The 23,352-nt window shown below is 39.6% G+C and overlaps 1 protein-coding gene across 3 annotated transcripts in view; it reads right to left on the bottom strand.

The window, feature by feature from the left end:
- Positions 1-23,352, bottom strand: part of LRCH1 (leucine rich repeats and calponin homology domain containing 1) — a 184,930-nt gene that overhangs the window by 81,964 nt on the left and 79,614 nt on the right. For all 3 annotated transcript variants that reach the window (XM_040991405.1, XM_040991403.1, XM_040991404.1), the window contains exon 2: positions 9,475-9,619. In XM_040991405.1, coding sequence (XP_040847339.1) covers positions 9,475-9,619 — 145 coding nt within the window. The remainder of the gene's footprint in view (positions 1-9,474; positions 9,620-23,352) is intronic.

The following is a 23,352-nucleotide window of genomic DNA, read 5'->3' as shown; positions in this document are numbered from 1 at the left end:
CCATCTAAGACAGCTGCCAGCAACAACAGCCTTGCTTTGAAATGTCAGTGATGTTTTGGTCAACCATAACTTCATGGTATACAGCTTCAGTCAACTGGAGATTACCAAAACATTCAATTATACAACTAAACTCTAACATTTACATGAGGTTATAAGACAGATACCTAATCCAGAATATATTAAATATAATACATATGTATATATGTAAGAATGCATGTGTACATGCATAAAGTTTGCTAACCCAAGCTTAAAATCAACTTTGAAAGCAATTATGCTTATGACAACTTCTGTATCATGATCATTTGAAAGCTACAAATGTTTCAAAACTAGAAGTACTAGATCATCATATTAGCTGCATTTTGAACGGGTTCTGGAAAGCCACACCAATCAATTTTACATACAATATAGACAACAGCCACGTGTTTAGGATATAAAGGATTAACTTTAGAGAGAACTATGAGAAAAGGAATGGAGATCCAAGGCAATTCAGAATTCAGCCAATTTCTACAACAGCTACATATTTTCCTGTTCATTTTTGTGGTGTGTACTTGCCCCATATTTGGGCTGCTACGACGCATTAGTTTCCTACAATAACATCCTATCAGTACCCTCTTGAGTATAAATAAACCATTGCTCAAATACTCCCATTTTATTTTTTTGCAGCCATAGCAGTCAGCTACTATTGTTCCCAGTGTTTATACTTAGATTGCAAGGGCAGTTATTGATCGATAGCTTCTTTTCAGCCATTTACTCCCCTTTCTTTTAAGTCTTCTTCGATTCCAGAGCTATCCCTTCATACTGCCTCATTTTAAAATGAAATTGTTGCAAATCAATGGGGCAAATTCAATATCTAATGCTAGCAAGGATAGTAACTGTCCAGATACCTGCAGGGGCAACAATATAGTTTTGGGAGTTCTATTTTAAGGCTTTATTTATTTATTTATTTTTGGAAAGTCAGATATACAGAGAAGAGGAGAGACAGAGAAGATCTTCTGTCTGATAATTCACTCCCCAGGTGGCCACAATGACCAGAGCTGAGCTGATTCGAAGCCACGAGACTCTTCCAGGTCTCCCACATGGGTGCAGAGTCCCAAGTCTTTAGGCTGTCCTCAACTGCTTTCCCAGACCACAAGCAGGGATCTGGATGGGAAGCGGGGCAGCCAGGATTAGAACTGGCACCCATATGGGATCCTGGTGCATGCAAGGTGAGGACTTTAGTCACTAGGCTACTGAGCTGGGCCCAGTTTGGGAAGTTTTAAGCATTAAGACTTTAACAGCAACTTCATTGCGCTTGGAATGGTGAGACTGGCAGTAATTCATAACTGTTTAACTATCAAAACCACTTGAGCAAGACCCTGGGAGCTTGCCAACATCAAGGACCTGGAATGGGTGGGAGACTGGGTGGGGCTTCTCCTTTTCTCTCCCCCTTTACCCCAGATACAGGAAAAAACAATATGGAAATAATAGTCTTACCCACTTTCCTGTAGCCCTTGAACCATTTTGCCCTAATTCACTATGTAAAGATTGTCAAAAATAAAGAAAAAAATTAAAACAAAAACAATCTTAACAGACTGATGCTACATTCTGAAAAGTGGTAAGGTGAAGAATGTTACTGGCATCCAGGAAAATCATCACCAAACGGCTAGGGAAGGGAACAGGTTAAGTTTAGCATGGTAGTTAAAACGTTGGCTAGAATGACTGTATCTCATATCAGAGTAATTGACTCAGAGCCCTGGTGCTTGATTCCAGCTTCCTGCTTATGCAGGCTCTAGGGGGCAGTAGTGATGATTGCTTGGGTAACTGGGTTCCTGCTACCCTATGTTAGAGACTTGGATTTTGTTGTGGGTTCCTAGTTTCCTTTCCAAGTCAGCCCTAGCCACTGCTGGCTTTTGAGAAGTGAACCAGGAGATGGGAGCTTGTATATGCTCACTAATAAATAAAATTCTCTTTGCTTAAAACATTTTAATGATTAGAAAAAAATGTACTGGAACTGAAGACCATTCTCCCAGTTTGTAGATGTATACTCCAGGTAGAATCAGCTCTACTTTCTATTACTAGGAAGATACACCTGTTGTATTTCTCCTCTGTGGTATGCCATGAGAGCCAAGAAAACATACTGTCTTTCAGCATCCAAGAGGAACTGGCTCCAGCTCTCCCACAGAATAACAAGTCTGGGATGGTCTTGTGCCTAATACAAAATGTCACAGCATTTAGATACAACCTATACATATTCACCTGTATGCTTCAAATCCTCTCTAGATTATCAATTCTAAAACAACATAAATGTATGTAAGTAGCTGTCTTACCATATTGCATAGGGATGATGATAAGGGAGGAAAGCCTTTATATGTTTGGTACAATGATTTTCCTGACTATTTTTTATCCATAGTTGGTTGAATTCATGATATAGAACATGGACATGGAAGGAGTGCTCTGGATTAACACTCTCTCCTCACCAAAAAAAAAAAAAAAAAAAAAGGAATATTGACATTGACTTAGAAAACAGAGGCTACTGAGATAAATTTTTTTTTAAACCAGGAACACTGACTTCATAAAAATATTCACAATACAATGAAGATGCTTGGGGCCAGCACTGTGTGACATGAGTTAAATTGCCACTTGCAGTGCTGGCATTCCACATTGAAGCTGGTATGAGTTCCAGGTGCTTTGCTTCTGATCCATCTTCCTATTACTACATACGGGAAAGCAATGATAATGATGCAAGAGCTTGGGACCCTGGCACCCACTTACTTGGTAGGCCCAGATCAAGGCCTGGGCTCCTGGTTTTGTCCTGGGTCAGCCCTGGCCGTTGTCAGGGGAGTAAACTAACAGATATAAGATCTCTCTATCTATCTCTTTCTTTCTCTGTAACTATGACTTTCACACAAATAAATAAGCACATTTTTAAAAGCTTACCATTATTGAAATGACAGTGTTTTCAAAGGTGTTCTTTTTTCAAAGGTGCTCTTTTTTGGAGGGTGATAAACATTTAAGTAGGTAAATAAAAGTGACTTGCAGTTTATTTGGGGCTTGCAGACTAAGCTTTCAGAATTACTTTGGCTGAATAACAAAACAGTGAATTAGGAGTAGCCATTTGCCTCACTTCCAGAGAGCTGAGGTTCAGGACAAAGACCTTAACATCTCTACATCAGAAACAGACCTAAAAACAAGACCAACCCATCTGACCGCGCCACAGCTATCAAAGTCATAATACATCTTTGTGTGTGTGTCTGTTCTTTTTTTTTTTATTTCAACACTGAATTAAATCAACATCTGTGACCAGGTAATGTGCATAATGGAAAAATCTTCCTAGGAAGCTTGCCAAATATGGGTTATGCTAAAAGGAATGGAATTTGATAAGAAGGACCCAATTACTAACTCAGTCTTGCTTTGCAAAGCCAAAAGCTGCCAATGTCAATGGTCACACTTTTATAGGCCCAACAATTTATAAACACATTAAAGTTTTTAGGGATCACTGGCTATACATTACACTTTAAAAGTAAGTGACCAGTGAGCAACAGACAAAGACAAGGCCAACCAAGGGAAGGGTGTTTGGCATAGACTGCTGCTTGGGATATCCCACAGCAGAGTGACGGGTTTGAGTCTCTCTGCTCCTGACTCCAGCTTCTTGTTAATGTGTGTAAGAGAAAGAATGAATTCTCAGCCCCTGACTTCAGCCTGCTCCAGTCTTAGCTGCCGCAGCCATCTGGGAAGTGAACAAATTGATGGGAAATCTCTTTCTCTCTTGTCTTTTCAAAATAAGTGAATAACTTAGTAAGCAGAAGAAGGAGGAGGGGGGGAGTATTTGGGGAGGGGAGAAGAAACAGCAGCAGCAGGATTTAACACACAAGGCTGGTAAACTTGTGTACTAGATAGCCTTGATAAGTCTTTTTATATCTATTATTCTTTGAAAGCATTTTCAGATTTTTAGGCAATAATTTCAAGTTCTATTTTTATATCTTACTAACTAATCTGTCATTCTATACAATAAAACATGGCCAACACAAACCAGTTCCAACACACCCATATATGCTACAGCATTCTCATTGCCCTTTCAATGAAGTTACCTTCAGGCCAAGACAGAAACTTCAAGGTTTTTGTATTTATTTTTTATAGTCTATTTTTTTTCAAATGAAAGGCAGATGGAGAAAAAGAGAGATCTTCCATCTGCTGGTTCACTTCCCAAATGCCCACACCTGTTGGGGCCTGGAGATTGAAGCTAGGAGACAAGAACTCGATCCGTTTATCTCCCATGTGAGCGGCAGAAAGCCGCTACCTGAGCCATGATCTACCACATCCCAGCATTCACATTAGCAGGAAGGTGGAATTAAAGGCAGGGCCAGAATTCAAATGCAGGCACCCTAATACTAATGTGTCCCAAGCAACATCCCAACAGTCATCCAAATGACTGCTCCAACAAGTTTGTTTCAACTTGGATAAAATTCTTCCCTCTTCCCAATGCGGAAGACATCATCAATTTTCTCATTTTCTACAGAGAAGGAACACTATCTTGCAACTGAGACACCCTTCAGAAATGCCAGTGTAAAGACAGAGAAAACAATAAAAATTCCTTCTTATTTTACAATTTAAACACATTAAACCTGTGCTTTCCAGGGCAATTCTTGCAGGATTCTTCAAACAGAGAGTGACATTATAAGGATTAAAGATTAGTACTCAGAACGACTCCCCAAGGAATGCGGGAATACGAGTTACACTGCCATCAGGAAGTAGACTCTTTTCTGAACATTGTTTAGCAGCCAACAAGGATGCCGGGTTGCAGAAAAAGCAGCCAAAACAGACTCCTTTTATGGCACCATGATTTTTCACCCCAAGGGACCGCCCACTTCTGTACAGACAATTCCTCAGGACACACAGCAAGCTGGGAAAGGCAGGGCTTTCTGATGGGTAAGCCAGGCCTGGATGGAAAGTAAAACCACTCTCCCAGAATTTTAGAAGCCATGTGAACCAGTGTTGTAAGGAACTTTCATTTTTTGGCAATGTCTGTGAGATGAGACTTGTAAGCCAAGGTACACTAACAACACATTTCTATTGTGTTGCCAAGAATTTTGGTACTCTGGGTTACCATGTTTTCCTAAGGTACCTTTCTTCATGAGTCTTCTCAACAATAATCTCTCCAACAACCCAAAATAGATTTTAAACTTGGAGAAGGCTTTCCTAAGTAGTTCAAGTTCAAAGTCTTTGTTCCGCTATAGGAACAATTCTTGCCTGCTCATTTTTATTGTTCTTGGCCACATTTCTGGAATTAAGATAACCTGGTAACAGGAAGAGACTCAGGTTGTGTTGTGAACACCAAGAAACAAAGATAGAAAGCTCAGAGATCCTTCAAACACAGGCTTTGTAAAAAGCACTAAATCACTATCACCACCACCACTCATCCACACCCTCGTCAGCATCATCACTACTATTACATTCATCGTTACCATTGTCACTACTACCATCATCATCGGTATCACCATCATTACCATCAACACGATTTCTTTTATCATCATCACCATCACTACCATCAGCACAATCAATATCATCACCACCACCAGCACTATTATCATCATCACCACCATTATCCTCCAAGATGTGCAGACCTCTACTTTGCTGCAATACATAACATATTCCATAAAGCGTAATAAATTTGGACTGTTTCTCACAAATTCAAAGTAGCTTTGTATGGCACACCCTTGCACCAAAATGCAATCAACAATTTTTATATATACTTTAGTAACTGAAAAAAATTGAGTACCCAGTGAAAAACAGAAAAATCTGTGAATATTTTAAAAATCAGTTTCATTGACACTGTTTTTTTCTAATAAGTTTCCTTAGTTAACAGAAATAAGGAGGAATAACAGTGGACTTGGTGCAACACGTTAAGTTACCTGTGTCCCAAATCAGAGTGCTTAGGTTGAGTCTATCTCCACTTCTGATCCATCTTCCTGCTAATGCAGTATTTGTGCTCCTATCATCTATGTGGGAAACCTACCTGGAGTTCCTGGCTCCTGGCTTTGTCCTGGCACAGCCCTAGTGGTTGCAGGCATTTGGGGAGTGAAATGAGCACATCAGTACTTGAAAGATCATCTTTTCCTTGTCTGTCTGTCTCTTTCTTCAAAAAGATTTTGTAGTAATTATTCATAAAATCAGATGAACTTTCCTGTTTGTTAACACTTTTTCAACTGAAATGCCACATTTTATATAATTTCACTTAAAAGGTAATCTCAAAAACAACTTTTTTCTTTAGTTTTCTGAGATGCATACCAACTGCCCCAATATACTTTTAAATTAATTATAATGTCATGCTTGGATATCACATTTCTATCTTGAAAGTCCACTTCTTTAGCATGTCATCCCATAGTTTGAAGCAACTCAGTAGTTCTACTGCATCCTGAGATCCCATTAACCTCTTCAAGCTTGTAAAAGTCAAAAGCCCAAATTCCATTATACCCTCTTAACATATCCAAGAACACACTCAGTCTATTCTTTGGACTTAATGGTTGTTTAGGGCTAAAATGGACAGAATGACCATCTTTAACTGTTGTGGAGACATTTAGTCATGAATGATCACGCACAGGCACAATATTTTAAGCTCTCCTACTGGATGGCTGAGCAGGAGGCGGTGGCAGTTTGTAAACAAGAGAAATTCATCAACATAACACTTCCATATGGATTATGTTGCACAACAGTTTAGAAGGTTTAGCAATTTAATTAGATGCTAATTGGTATTTTCTAGATACTACTATACATTACAGGCAGTCAACTGCTTTGTCATATGTGACAAGTGACTTTTTTTGGGCCAGGGCTATATTGCTCTCTACCTCAAATCACTGCAAAATTGAGAAACCAATTTCAAAGGTGCAATTTCTAGAAGACATGCTTCAACTAAATCCAGAGATCAAATTGGAATTAAAGGACTTGTAACTGACAATCTCCCTAGCCTGCCTTCATTTCAATTTTATGCTTATATATTTACATTCACGCAGCAAATTTTACAGGAGGCATGAAAAAAAAATCACATTTGTACATATAGTATCTGGCTTTTAAAAAGCCTATATATCCGCACAATATTCCTATAACCCAACCAGGACATCTGAGATATGAGACATACTTAATTTCTTAATTTTCTCCAATTCTTTCAAAAGATGCATGAGTCAGTAAAGAACAGGTCTCAACCAATGTAGAACTAAAAGTGGGATATTTAAATTTAAAAAAAAAGCAATACAAATATGACCAATACAAATGGAAGAAAAGAGGAAGGGAACATGAAATTAAATTATGGGGAAAGCAAAATCCAACAGTTGGGTGCTTTCCTTTCTCCTCATAAGAGTCCCTGCCTTAAAGGATTCCTAATAATCTTTTACTGTACATACTCTTCCTTCTTTCCTTACAAATACCAAGAATCTACTCTCAACTAGGTACAACACAAAAATCATCACACCAAAGCCAATTTTACTAATGTTTTAGAAGTATAAAATTTCATTGTATTATATAGTGCTTTTAAAAAAGTTATAGTATATAGTATCTTGTAAGAACAATATATGCATATTGCATATATGCAATATGTTGCATATGCAACATATGCAAAAGTTGCTCAGCCACACTTAATAAGGCATTTCAAAGTTAGATCAATTTACTTCTTGCAGCAGGTATACTCGGGATGAAAATGCCACAGCAGGACAAAAGTGAGGAGACAAACCACCAAGCTCTGCAGGCTTTGGGCTTTTTAGTTCTCCTTTGTGGGTTGGGAGTAGAAGGGAGCTATCCCGGGGAGACATTGAACCACAATCTGCAAACACCACCATGGTTGGCTCTCCTTGACAATTTCAACGTAGCTGCCATTCCACAGGGGCAGAAATAGTAAATAAAAAAGAAAGTCAGATGAATTTAAATCTGAAGTGAGGATTAGAAATAGAAGCCTCCAGACCATCTAGCAGTAACATACACCTCATTGATGGAAAAGACATTCAGCCGCCTACAAACATACCTAGGATTTTTTTTCCAATCCTGATGAAAGACATATGCATTCCTACAGATATGCAATGAGAACCAAGTTTTTAGCCACAAAAAAAAAAAAGGCAGGAAAAATCTCCTACTTCTAAATAACCAGCCAAAAAAATAATTTTTTTTCTCTGATATTGTTATGTGTCATAAAGTGTTGCTGTACCAAAAATGAATTTTTTTGAGCTTTATTTAAAAATATATATTTATTTACTTACTTGAAAAGCAAAGCAACAGAGAAAAGGAGGAAGGGAATAAAAACACAGAAGGAGAGGTGATGGGGTGTGGGGAGGAGAGAGCTCTTTCATCTGCAGTTTTATTTCCCAAATGGCTCACCGTAGGCAGCTCTGGCTTAAAGTCAAGAGCCAGGAACTCTGTCCAGGTGTCCTACGTGGATAACGGGGCCCAAGTACCTACTGCCTTCCAAGTACATTAGCAGGAAGCTGCCTCAGAAGTGGAATAGACAGAACTCAATCTGGGGCTCCCATATTGAAATGCAAGCTTTACAAGCTGCAATTTAATCCACTGCTTCACAAGGCTCAATTTGTTTGCTTTAAATTCCCTGTGACTTTTGACTTTAAAGTCAAGTTATGTTTCATCAGCAGCAAAAATAATGCACAATCAAGTGCGACCCTCTGCACACAGAAGATACTACTGACAGTAAGTGAAGAATATATGTGAGGATTGAACTTTATGGCCTTATCTCCATAGGAGAGAGGTACTTGATAAAACAGTTCCATTCTCTTTTCTAAAATCCCGGGTATGATACAAGGATTTTGGAGAAAGGAGTCACAATGTGACTAGAGCAACACCCAGCCACAAAATCTAACACAAGACCTTAAAATAAATTATTTTTCCCAACTCCAGGGCTTCCCAGGGGTGTTGCTATGTTAACCCAAGAGTTATAGACACATTCAAGCAATCACAGCACAGCACTAAGCCATCCTCAGAAACACTGAACTAATTTCTCAGACTGTAATCATGGCAAATTTTATGCACAGCTAGAGTTGCTCAAGGTTCCTCCTTAGCTTTCTACAGGAGGCTTCGCATGATCGGGCTCAATGTAGACAAGAACACTTAAAAGACTTGCCACTTACTTTCTCTTACTCCCAATCTGTCTCAACTCCATAATGCTTTTCAAGTCAGTTGATTCTTTTCCATGTGATTAGAAAGTCAGAAAAGACAGTGAGACAGAGTGACAGACAGATTGGTCTTCCATCTCCTTGTTCACTTCCCAGTGCTTACCACAGCTGCGACGAGGAATCACCACGTGACACTCAGAAAGCCTAGCACAAAAAACACATGAAAGGCACCACAAACTCATTATGAAAAGTACCTCTTCATTAATCTTTGTGGCTGCCTGTTTCAAATAATGCTGAAGGAATTGCCAAGAAAGAAAAAGGACAAAAATGAAAGCAAATTTATTTCATATTTCTTCATTGAACTTGAACACAATTTTTACAGATTGCCTACCTCAAGTTTAAGTAAGTCAGCATCTGCAGATTGACAATGGCCTCAGGAATGACTCGGATACAATTGTGATAAAGATTAAGAATTTCCAGTGATACAAAATGGCACAATTCCATTGGAACTTCAACCAGTCTGTTTTTAGATAAATCTGTGAAAAAAGAAAAGGACATTTTGTCAATAAATCCTCAACAAACTCACGTAATCTTAGTAATCATGCATTTTTCTCATATCATAAATTAAATTTAAATTGACATGAACGATTCTTTGCACTTGTTAGTACAGCATCATAATTTTTACTCTCTCCATCACATTCAGGTATACATGGGAATGAAACAAAAAGCTTGCTGAAGCATTCTAGGTCTCTTAATTTGCCATCCAAGCCAGAAAGGGGATTTTCTTAATGTACCTTACAATTAACAGACTCACTCTAGTTTATGCATTCTAGATCCCCCCCTAAACAATCCCTTCTTTAATATAATTAATATACATACTTACAAAGCCTAATTAACTATATATATAGTTACATGTATATATATATATATATATATGTAAAATCTCTGGAACTGAAATATATATTTTTATACCCAAGGAATATGTCTTTCACATCCTTGGCACATCATAAAATTCTAAATATCTCATTTCTTAAAATTACATACCTATCATACTCCATGACCCAAATTAACACCTATTAAAACCCAACTCTCACTGCCATGTGGCCGCCAGTAAAACTGGAGTCCAGCAGACAAGTGTATAAAACGATAATAATGGTCTATAGAGCAATGTAAATGTCCAGTATGGTTTACAGTCTCACCACCTCCACAATAAATGATGGAATAACCCTTAATATTTAAACCTCAGAATGGGCAGTAAGACTGCCAGACATCATAAAACACTGCATAAAGAAGAGTCACTACTTTTTAAGACAGTAACTAAACAATAACAGATTATCTCATCCTATATCAGTAGTAACTGAAAATGCCCAGCCAATAATATTTAACATCCACCCTCACCAAGGGAAGGGACAAAGAAAACTTCAGTGCAATGTCATGATAGAAAAGGAAGTTAGAGGTACATTCCTGATTCCCTTACCAACAAATGAATACACAAACAAAAACAGGGCCAATGATTTAAGAGGGACAATTGCAGCAAAATTTTAAGGAATCACATGACAATATTTAAACTATTGCAACTGATATAATGAAAAGAAACATTACCAAATTTTTACTTTAAAAGTGAGTTTTAGAGGCTATTGTGGTATAGCACTAGAGCCACCACTTGTGATGCCAGCATCCCATTGAGGCACCAGGTCAAATTCCATTGCTCCACTTCCTACCAAGTTCACTGTTAAAGGCCTAGGAGAGCAGTGGAAGATGGCCCAAGTGTTTGGGCCCCTGCACCCATGTAGGAGACTAGATGATTTTCCTGCTCTTGGTTTTAGCCCGGCTCAGCACTGGCCACTATGGACACCTGAGCAGTGAACCAGCAGATGGATGATCTCTCTTTCTCTGTTTCTCCATGTCTCCCTGTGGCTGACCTTTAAATCAACAAATAAATCTTTGAAAAAAGGTGAGGCATAATATTGATACAATCACCTAATAACAAAGGTATACAAAAGGGAAACTGCATTTTCATTTCCCTACTAAATACTGATACAAGTTCCAAATTTTAAACATTAGCAAACAGAATTGAATAACACATAAGAGCATTAGTATACTATACATAGTTTCTATTGTAGGAATACAGGTTACTATATTATTTAATTTTTAATGATTCATTTATTTTTTTAAATATTCATTTAATTTTTATTGGAAAGTCAGATTTATAGAGAGAAGGAGAGATAGAGGGACAAGAAAAATCCCCCATCCACGGGTTCAATCCCCAAGCAGTCACAACAGCCAGAGTTGAAGCCAGGAGCCAGGAGTCAGGAGCTTCTTTCAGGTGTCCAATGTGGATGCAAGGTCCCAAGGCTCTGAGCCTTCCCTTGTTGCTTTCCCAGTTCACAAATAGGGAGCAGGATGGGAAGTAGAGCAGCTGGGCACACACAGGTGCCCATACAGGATCCCAACACATGCAAGGCAAGGATTTTGCCATTAGGCTACTGCACCAGCCCAATGTTACAAGATAATTAAACATACCAACAGAACAAAGCAAAGTAGCATACAATAATCTCCATGGGTATTACAAAACTTTATAAAATACTACATTCACTCCATTTTTTTCAGATCATTTCATTAAGATGTATTTCATATACCATCAAAGTTATTCCTTTCAAGCATTTTGATCCCTAAGAACTTTACTGAGTGGTGCACTCATTGCTACATATCAGTTCTCCAACATTTAATTCATTCTTCTATTTTTCATGTCTTTTTTTATTAACATGCATTACCTATATATTTTTATAGGGCACACTGCAGTATTTTAATATATGTAAGCAGTGCAGCCTGATTAAATGAGGTGATCAGCATTTCCACTTCCTCATTTCTTATTCATGCTTAGCCCTCCTGGCTCATTAAATGGTACTATGAACTGTACTCACCAATTGGGCTGTGGAACACTAGAACCCATTACTTGAATCTGTGTTTCACTACTCATTACACAACTGCTTAACCGACCAGAACTGCTGGGTATCTCCTTTCCTAATTTATATACATGCACATAAGACAGGGAGAGAAAAGGAAGAATTCTTTTATTACTGCTAGCTCGTGAAAGGCTAGAAGTTTGACCACTAATGTCAATACTACTACCACAATGACTACTTTCATTTATCATTGTTCAGAAGATAACCATACTATGATACTAGAGAAAGAGTAAAACAAAAATCAAAACTGGAAATCAGAAGACAGTTTATCATTATTTACAGATAGTATGCTTGCTTTTCTGTAAAATCCAAGAGTACAAACAGAAAATCTATTACAAACCATTTAACAGTATAACAAAGATACAGGGTACAAAATTAATATGCTAAGACATAAGACTTCACACATAAACTTACAAACTGACGTAAGGGCAGAAACATATGATCTGGCCACTGCAAAAAGGCTGAAAGACTTAAATTCTGAAGAAACAGCACAAAATTTACATGGAGAAAACTTCAAAGTGCAACCCAAAAGTTAAATTAAGCAAGGAGACTCAATATGAAATAAGTGTCAATTCTAATTAAATCCTAAAGGATTTAATGCACTCTAAAAAACCACTTTCAGACTAATCAGATAAGGTAATTGTAAAGCCTCATAGTAAAATAACAATACAAAATAATGAAAGATCTCTCTTAAAAAGAGGAGTTATGAAAAGAAGCAGCTCAATATTACAAACACATAAAGCAACGTGGTAGACACATCAGAAGTTCACAAGAAATAAACCAAAGCAAAAAATCTAAGGAAATGAAGCAGGCAAACCAAGTGGCATTTCAAGTCAATAGGGAGAAGATGCAAGGTCAGTTAATTGACAACACTGGACAGCACTTGGAATCAATAACCAGGAATGCTGCCTCTGCATGAAGAGTGAAGTCATGACAACTTTATAGCAAAAGGTGAGAATTTTTGTTCAAGAATTTTAACTATATATATATTTTATCAGAAAGGCAAATTTACAGAGAAAAGACAAAGAGAAAGATCATTCTCCAAGTGGCTGCAACAGCTGGAACTCAGCCAATCCCATGCCAGGAATCAGGAGTTTCTTCTCAGTCTCCAACATGGGTGCAGGGTCCCAAAGCTTTGGGCCGTTGTGGCTTACCCAGGACACAAACAAGGAGCTGAAAGGGAAGTGTAGCTGCCTGGACATGAATCGACACCCATTAGGGATCCCAGCGCCTGCAGGACAAGGATTTAGCCCAAAAGGTAAGAAATGTGGGTTTATGATCTTGAATAAGGAAGGCCTTTCCATGGATGACATAAAACAAAATTGATAAAACTGACACATGAAAACCAAACCTAACACATTTGAAAATAAACAGAACTCCACCCTAAGCATACATGATAATCCAAGAGTGGAGGGATGGTGATGATGACAAGTTCTACAACTCATAAATCCAACAGGTTAACCTTTTATACATGTAAAGAGCGTCTACAATCAGTAAGAATGAGATCAATGGACGTACAAGAGGAAGGTGGCCCAAACAGGATTATAAATGGCCCTTAAGCTTTCACAGAATTAAAGCATGTTTTAGGAATATTTACCAAAGACACAAATGCAGAGACAAAGAGGAAATGAGGAGCCCTTGATCAAAAGAGGCCATTCTCTAGAGTGAATAAGTATGGACACTGATTAAACAACTGCAGGTAATCATATTTACCGTGTCCTGGAAATCTGCTGAGAGTAGATACTTTAAGTGTTTTACACACACACACACACACACACACACAACTATTCCGGATGAGGCATATATTCATTCAGGACTACAGATGTCATTTCACTATGACTGCATTCAGACACCAAAATATGTTATTTAACCTTATGCATAATTTTTAAATGACCACTTTAATTCAACAAATTTTATTTTTAAAATTTATTTTAGAATTTGTTTCTTTTTATTGGAAAGGTATATCAACAGAGAGATCTTCCATCCATCGATTCACTCCCCAGGTGGCAGCAACAGCTGGAGCTTAGCAGATCCAAAGCCAGGAACCAGGAGCTTCTTCTAAGTCTTGCACATGGGTTCTGGGTCCTAAGAGTTTTGGCTGTTCTCTACTTCTTTCCCAGGCCACGAGCAGGGAGCTGGTAGGGAACTGGAACAGCCAAGACATAAATGGGTACCCATATGGGACCCCAGCACATGCAAGGCGAGGCTGGGCTACCGCATCAGACCCCCCCTAAAAACTTTTTTTCACCTACAGATAAACTCGTAAGTCCAAGTGACATATTTTTAATGCATTTTGAAAGAGCAAAAGACAAAATACATTTTAATTAGCAGTAAAAGCTGGTTAAATATTAATTTGCTGTTAGTCAATATCATAGATATCACTAAAATTAAAGCAGTCAGTCAATATGAAAATAATTTCATGTGCTGGAATGTAACATTGATCATATTCCATAATGGAACATTGAAACTATGAGACCTTAAAAAGAATGATTCAGCCCTTTATGTCAGGGCTGGTGGGAAACTCTCCAACACACAGTATAAATGGCCTTGTAAAGAAGAGTACAAAACAGTGCATATTGTTTGTGCTTTCTAGTGGATATTTACACAAATATTTAACTATAAAATCTTTTTTAAGACTTGTTTTTGTAATTTTTATTTGAAAGGCAAAATAACAGAGAAGAGAGATAGAGAGAGATCTTTCTTCTGCTTATTTACTATCCCCAAATGTCCCACAATGGGCGGAGCTGAGCTGAATCAAAACCCAGGAGCCAGGAGCCTCCTCTTTGTCTCCCACCTGGCTTCAGGGGCCTAAGTACTTCAGCAATCCTCTATAGCTTTCCCAAGCCATCAGCACAGAGCTGGACCACAACTGGAACAGCCAGGACTCGAACCAGTGCTCCTATGGGAATGTCAATGCCCCAGATGGAGGCCTAACCTACTAACTACCAGCTCTGGTATTGGCTACAAAAACTTTATCTTGGAAAAGCTAGACAAGAAACTGCTAAAATTGATTGTTTCTGAAGCAAGGATCTCTGTCTAGGACAGGAGTGAGAGGAAGGCTTCTCATTGTGGATCCTTCCATGCCTTGGCATTACAGATGCTCTGAAATATATAACAATGTAGGAATATTCCTAAACAATGTGGGATTATACATATATATAATAATCATTGTGTGCATAAAGCAAAGATCCCTCCCAGCAGCATTGTTACTCTTTTTTCTACTGAAGGAATTTACTTCATGAGAAAATACCTTAAAAAGCCAAAGAAAACTGTGAAGCCCTTCTAATTAAGTTAGAAGGAAACATAGAAGAAAGCTCCCTTTCATGAATGTTTAGAACCTAAACAGAAAAAAAAATCCCAGAAGTCCCTTGTGTTCTTGCTTCCTGACACTCCTTGTTAGACATGGGCGATTGCCATGGACTACAACTGCTGGAAGTTTGCCCAGAAAATTCATATGTGTTGCTTCCTCAGGTTCAACTAGAAGAAAATTCCACTAAGGAACACAGTTCACATTCTAATTTTACTTTTCTGAGAACTGCTAGAACTATATTGTGCAATTAGATGCAAAATATATAGATATAAAATATTTCTAAAGCTTTGTATTGTAGGGAATTTTATTAAAACTTGTACTTGCTTTGAAAGGCAGTGACAGAGACAGGTGATCTCTTTCACCTGCTGGTTCACCGTTCAAATGTCTACCACACAACTGGGGCTGGGCCGGGCTGAAGTAAAGAGGTTAGAATTCAGTTCAAATCTTTCATATGGGTAGCAGAGACTCAAGTGCAAGAGCTGCCTCCCAAAGTGTCCGTAAGAAGGAAGTTTGAAGTGAAGTTGGGAAGGGAACTTAGCCATGTTAGTGTACAATAGAGGTGTTCTAAGCAGTTGTACTAAACACAACAGGCTCACCAAATGTCCACCACTGATGCTTTAAGTAAAAACAAAAGTTATGCAAGTTTTTATTTTTAAGAAAATACTGCCATACAGCCACAAGCTTCTTAATAGACAGCAAATCATCAACTCCATAGCAGAATCACTACAATCTGAGAACAGAAGTTCTACAACAACCTGACATGCTTGACAAAGTAACTCAGGGGTCTATGTCTCCGAACCCAGAGCGTATGTACAATCAGATCAACTCTAAAACACGTTTCAGAGTTAATATTTCTGTAACTAAGTCAAGGTATCCAGAATTTAAGCATTTTAAAGCAGAAGCATGACAAATCCAAATGATTTTATTTTATTAGAACAATAGCAGCCATTATAAATATATCAATCATGTAATAAATAAATAATAGTAATATTAGTATCAGTTTATATTATAAAACACAAACATAATAGATATTGGCAAAACCTTTCAGTAAATTGTTCACTGTTCTATAAGAATATATTTCTCAAGCAATCTGAATTTTAAGTACTCTGTTCTCAAACTTGGAGGTAAATGGTTTAAGATAAATAAAATTATAAAGTCATTTATAGAAATTAATTTATAGAAATTAAGGGTGTTTTAAATTTGGAGATAAGGTTCTAAAGGCGAAAATATTTGCAATTTGTTTAAAAAATAATAATGTTCTAGTTAAGGTATGAGCCTAGTGTTCTTATCACTATTTACAGTACAGATTTTTATTTGCTCTCCTCCCCTTCTTCATCAGAATCTCCAGGGTGGAGGGGAAAGTTTAGCAATTTTTCCTTCCCTGTGCTGGCTTCTGTGCAGTCTAACTTGGCCCAAACGCAGGAGCTGCACCCAGGGTTGGGCAGTCCCTGAAGGGTGGGATTAGTCCTGCTTGCTGCCAGCAGCTGGTACACCTGCTCAAACCCAAATCTGCCCTTTCTTCTTTTTTTTTTTAATTTCTTTTTCTTTTTTTTCCCCCCTTTCTTTTTAAACTGGACCCAATCTTTCCCCCTGACTTCTTGTTAACTGTGCTATTCAATACGTGCTTCTTTAAGAATCCTTTTCTGAAAGAAGTTAGGCTATGAGTTACAAACAAGTAACAACGGTTTCTGCCCTGGCCAGGCCTACTCAGCAGAGAGCTTGTCCACTGAGTGAGTGAGGATGCCTCTATGCCATAGGCCCTCTCTCTTCTTGGAGTTTGTGTCCATTTCTATAGGAAAAGAGAAGAATGAGTATGAGAAAATCTGCACGTTGCTGATTTAATGTCAATATCAAGCCAGTGGCCTTTATCAGTATTGTTCAAGTTCAACAAACAAAACCAGGAAAAAAATTCTGACCTGTTAAGTGAATGAGCCATATGCTGCTTTATTTTTGTATTCAGCAGCATTTAAAGTATACATATGGTGTCCACGGAAATGAAAAACGACACAGGTTTACTTTTAAGCTGCTCAAACTTTGTAAAAAGGACGCAAACCCCCAAGTGAACCATAAGGCAAGATGTCCCATTAATGTTTTTACAAAATACACATTTGGAGCTGGACATGTGGTAAAGGGAAGAGAAAATGGAGAAAATGCAGATTATGTTTACCATGCGTTGCACATCTGCAGCACTGCAGACCCTGGAGCTGCACAGCTGGCAGTTCATCTAAACCTGCATGGAACAGGGTCACCAAACAGTCAGCAAATGAAGCCCGAGGGAGCGCATGTCCTTGCCCAAAGCCACACAGGTCACTCTAAAGCTGCACCATGTTTCCCAAAAGACCACCGTTTTTCCAAGGAGTAATGCAAGACTGTGATGTGTCATGTAGTTATGTTATAGGAAGATTTAACCATAAAATCTTCTTTGCATTTTAATAATCCAAAGTTCAACTGGGGCCAGCTTTTGGCCTGAGAGTTGAAAACTTTCCCTGTTACCAGAAAACAAAGAAATAAAGCAAGTGAAATGGTTGGGTCACTTTTTAAAAGGGGGGAAAAGGAGGGGAGAGCAGAATCTAAGATTTGGGTGTAATTTAAGAGAAGAGAGGGCAGACAGTTCATGGTGCTCATAGAGAGGTGGATTCCCAGTTCAGGCAGAAGCAACAGAGCCCGAGCAGCAGTATCGGTGTCCTACTAAGCGTTACAAATGCTTCAGGCTGTGAGCCACGAAGGTTTTCCAGCTCAAGAAAGCCACTCAGAGCTCTTGGTATGGCAAATGGGAAGAAGGCAACATGCATCTTGATATTGAAAGACAACCACCCCCAGGGGGGTAAGTGGCTCTAAGCATGCAAAAGACCTTGCAAAGGCTAAGACACAGAAAGGTAAGACAGTATTGAAAAATGCTAAAAAAAAAAAAAAAAGAGATATAAGGAGACTGTTTATTTCAGCTGTTAATCTAAGTGTAAGAGTATACTAATGAATTCAGTGATAAATGTTTTCCAAAATAATAGTGATCTCCTATTTCTCAACCCTGCTGGCAAACCAGAACCCCCAGCAAATTTTTGCTTGGTCTTTTGAAACCAACTGTGAAAATTGGGGCATAGTAGCCAGAAGCTTAAGGATGTGACATGGACATCAGAGTCCCCCAGGAGTCCTGCTGACTCCCATGACTCTACAAGAAACCCTGTCAGTGAAAGCCCCCATGAAAACCAAGTGAAAGCAGGCTGCATCATCAGGGACATAAGTGATGCTCAGGAGAGATACGGTTCAGACACCAGAACAGAATCCCACCAGTGCCCCCCATCTTACCTACTCCAGAATTAACCACTGCTAGGTACAATTCTTACTCCAAATGCTTCCTTGGTTAGCTTTGGATAGGATCAGAGGTCCAAAGATCTAGTATGGGGTGGAGCTTTGCTATTTTGAATTGGCTGTGATGATTTTATCCTCACCCCATTCCAGTGAGCCAAGTGCTGCTACTGTCTCTTTCAGTTACACAGCAGATGCTGAGGACCAAAGAGGTTAGGGAATTTACCTAAGGATACAGAGCAAGTAAGAGCGGAGCTGAGGACTACACCATATTAGCATGACATCAAAGTCCCACCCTGAACCCTTACTCACTCCATCTCAAAGGACAGAAAGGCCCAGGAAAGACTCCAAGAACAGTTCATACACGCCTCATCAAATGAGGAAGAAAAATGGATGCCTGCTTAAGCAGGCATGAAAAAGACGCTGCAGCTCTGTACTGAAGGGAAGAGACCTGTCTTTCTCATCAGGCCCCTTATATTTTATCCAGAAAAAACAATACGCACCTTCAGTTCCCTCCATCCAGCCCAAATCCATCACTGTGTCTTCTCAATGGAAACCCCATCTAGGATCCAGCCATGCAGTGGCAGGCAGGCACAGCACATCTTGGTGCCAGTACAGCCAGGCAGCCAACAGGAAGCTGAGCACCACGAACTCCCCATGTCCGCTTCTTAATTGAGGCATTCACATGAAAGCCATGTGCAGCCAGAAATAAAACAATACGGGTCACCACTGCCAAGACAAGCTTTGCAAAGCCCTAAAATAAAGTAGCCAGATGAATAAAAATAAGCAAAGTCGGGTAGAAAAACAGCCGATGGAATCTGTTGTGCAGGCAGCAGCACTGTCAGAGGGAGCATGCTGGTTGCTTTTGTATGAAAAAGGAAAGTGATGAATCATGAGGTCTCCATGCTGCAGCAAAAACATCCCGAGTTCATGGCCACCCTGGGTCAGGATGCACACGTGTGACAGAAGAGGACAGCAGCAGGGTTCCTCACATATACTGTCACAAGGCCTATTTTTGGAAGTCAGAACCATGGCCAACACCAAATGGCACCAGAAATATCCTACCCTGGACACTTGACTGGAGTACCTTAGTGCCAATCATAATGGCTCTATAGATGCTCTTCACATCTAAGTCTAAAGCTCTGGACCTGGGCCTGGCACAATGGCTCAATTGACTAATATTCCTTCTGCAAACACTGAGATTCCATTTGGATGCCAGTTTGTGTCCCAGCTGCTCCACTTCCCATTCAGCTCTCTGCTTGTGGCCTGGGAAAGCAGAAGTGGAGGATGGCCCAAAGTCTTGGAACTCTGCACTTATGTGGGAGACCCAAAAGAAGCTCCTGGCTGCTGGCATGGGATCAGCTCAGCTCCGGCCACTGCAGCCACTTGGGGAGTGAACCAGTGGATGGAAGATCTTTCTGATTCCTTCTCTCTGTAAATCTGACTCTCCAATAAAAATGAATAAATCTTTAAGGCCCTGGACTTCTACTAAAAATCAGCATTTGCTGTTTCCCTAGCCATCCTGAGAGTTGCCCCTTGCCTGGTATCTTCCCCACCCCTTGCTTGGCTGCTCCTGGGACTCACACCTTAGTGGGGACAGTCCTCTTTAAGCCAACCCATCCCTTCTGCACCTGCATAGACAGGCTGTCTCTACATCTGCATTGTCAGGCCTGACCTACTTCCCTTGTCTCCACAATGTCCTTGTGGCTGCCCCCCACTTCTGCCTTCTCTCCCCACAGACTTGCTGAAATGCACTGAAGCCAGGGAGGGCTGCTCCGGTGAAGGGGCAGAGCCCAAGGCTGACTCAACCTTGCCTCTGCAGACAAAACTTCCAATGCTGCCAGGACTAAATGAGCAGGAATAAACGGATCCCTGTAAGTTCCGAGTGAGTCAGGATCTCAGGTTGCATGATTTGGAGATGAATAAAGAAATCATAGCCAGCAATGGGAAGGTGACAAGCAATCCCTCTGTGCAAGTCCCGAAATATTGCCTATCACCCACTTACAAAGTCTGCATATTCATTTCACCCCTTGGCTCCAGACCATGCTTCGTTTTTGTCCTAGCACATGGTTCTATATTTCTTTATGAGTTGAAGGTGGTTAATTTTCTCTCTCCTACCTCCACAAATGAGAGCTTCATGAAGGTCCTCACCTTTGCACTGCTCACGGATATACTATTACAAATCAATAATATTTGCTGAACAAACAGCAAACAAAAGAAAACACGGCAAGAAAACAGGTTCTTAGGTTAGACCGCTTGAATTCAAATCCTGGTCCTACAGTTAGCTGGGTAGATTTGGAGATAATTACTTAATTCCTCTGTGCCTCAACTTTTTCACTTGTGACAGAAGAATCATAAAACAGCAGTCCTACTCAGTTATTGAAAAGATTAAATAAGAAAGATATATATGAAAAACCCTTGCAGGAGTGTCTGGGATGGACAAAGACACTCAGAATAATGTCTATGGCTATGATGGTTATCACTGGGATCCATGGGACAGCAAGAAACAGGGACTGGATGGGAAGGTGCTTAAGGTCTGACAAGCAATAAAACAGCACCCAGGAACAGAGATGGTGGTTTAAGATCCCTACGCAGGGGTACTAATACAATAGCCTAGTAGTAAAGTCCTCGCCTTGCATGCGCCAGGACCACATATGGGTGACACTTCTAATCCCGGCGGCCCTGATTCCCATTCAGCTCCCTGCTGTGGCCTGGGAAAGCAGTCAAAGACGGCCCATCCGTGTGGGAGACCACAAAGAAATTCCTGGCTCCTGGCTCCTGGCTCCTGACTGCTGGCACAGGATCAGCTCAGCTCTGGCTATAGCCACTTGGAGAGTGAATCAGCGGACAAAAGATCCTTCTGCCTTTCCTCCTCTCTGTATATCTGACTTTCCAATAAAAATAAATAAATATTATTTTAAAAATCCCTATGCAGGGAAATGGTCCAAGGGTTTTGCTTGAGTGGTTTTGATTGATGAAAAAGATTCTTTACACAAAATATGGAGATCTGTTTTAAGGTTTCCTTTTCTACTTAGCACCCAGTTTAGCCAATGTGGGTGCTATCCAATCATTCAATCATTTCCCCCAGCTCGATCCTATAATTGACGCATCACAGTGTTAACCAGACACGCTCTCTAAACCTTTCCACCTCCTAAATGCTGGAGATACGTCAGCTGATATACACAAAGCAGTCAGCAGTATCTGGAACTCAAGAAATTAATACTGGAAAAAGGCCTTCTTGTGTAATTAGGCCATAGCTCATGCTCTGAACGTCACAGCAGAGAAAGGGAGATGCACAACTCGACAGCAACATTCTAGAGAGGAGTCAGGACAGTCAAGAGCATTGATAACCATAGGGACAGGTGTCCTCCAGGGCAGCCTGGAAGTACAGCACGGTGTGGGCTCTGAGAAGATTTTAGTTTATCTTTTATTACATATTTTTCAAAGAACCAATCAAAACATTAGGAAAGTACACAGTGACCCTCAGAGGTTAAGAGGATGTAGAATTACGGTTTTTATAGCACACTCACATGTTACTGATTTGATCCTCCCTGTTGTAAAAAACCCTTTGGAGGGAAAGTGAATATTATCATCTTCCTTTTCTGACCATGTACTGTGTGAGACAGTGTAAGTCCATGACACCCTGGGCAGGACATGGGTCACTCTTAATGTAGCATGAGAGGAAGGCAGGGGATTGAGGGTTCTCTGCCATGTCAGAGGAAAGAAGCTGTCCACTGGGTAGCCTGTGCCTAAGTCAAAGAGCTCAGTCTTTCCATGTAAGCAGTGAAAGACATACCTTGTGGCTGAACTCAAACCAAGCAGCTGATAACAGGCTCCAACCAGCAGGTCATAGACAGCCTCTTCACACAGTAATTACAGGAAGGCCAGTTATTAGTGATGAAGGCATCTGGCAACTACTGCAAGATGAGTCATTTGGGGAATGCATAGAAAGCAAGTCCCATGGACACAGAGGAACACTGGCCTCCAGCAAGCCCAGACTCGCATGCTTATGTCGGGGTCAGGGAAGAAGAGTGAACTTGTAAAAAGGGAAGGTAAAGGCAGAGAAGCACCCTTAGACCCCATCTTGCTGGAGTTTTATCATCATTCCCGGTTTGTTATCCAAGATGAAACAACACTGTTGTGAGTAGATGATTATGTCAATACTGAAACTCTCAACCAATGTTTTTTTTAAAGGTTATTTGCAGGAAAAGAAGTCCTTTATAATAAAAATCTCAGAACACATTTTCTGGGATTTTCCACCTTGGTTGGAAGTTTCTGAAATCAAATATGCTGAGAAAGAGTATACTATACCTCAGTTAACCACAACCCCCATCTAATCAGATTTTTCTTTTATCATATACTTTAAAAATAACAAAAACCTTAGGAAAGTTAATACTACTCAAAGGTAAAGAGGAGTGGAATTATAGCTCTTTAACACATCCAAGTATTATTGATTTGGTCTTTCCAATATTAAAAGTCTTTCTGAAGCAAATGAAACATTACTATCTTTTTTTTAACAATGTGCTGTACATAATTTCAGGTAGGAGAACATGTAAGAGTTTTTATCATCAAAGATATGATCAGTGACCCTCTAAGAAACCTTGTAAATTTGGCATGGAAATATGTTCAAATAGCTCCAACGTAAAGAAATGAATCTTCTCTTTTATCTGGAATAAATTACAGGTTGATC

The sequence above is a fragment of the Ochotona curzoniae genome, unplaced genomic scaffold, assembly GCF_017591425.1.
Source record: "Ochotona curzoniae isolate NIBS_2020 unplaced genomic scaffold, NIBS_Ocur_1.0 contig_64, whole genome shotgun sequence".
Lineage (NCBI taxonomy): Eukaryota > Metazoa > Chordata > Mammalia > Lagomorpha > Ochotonidae > Ochotona > Ochotona curzoniae.
Note: the sequence above shows the minus strand (reverse complement) of the source record. Positions and strands in the feature narration are given on the sequence as shown.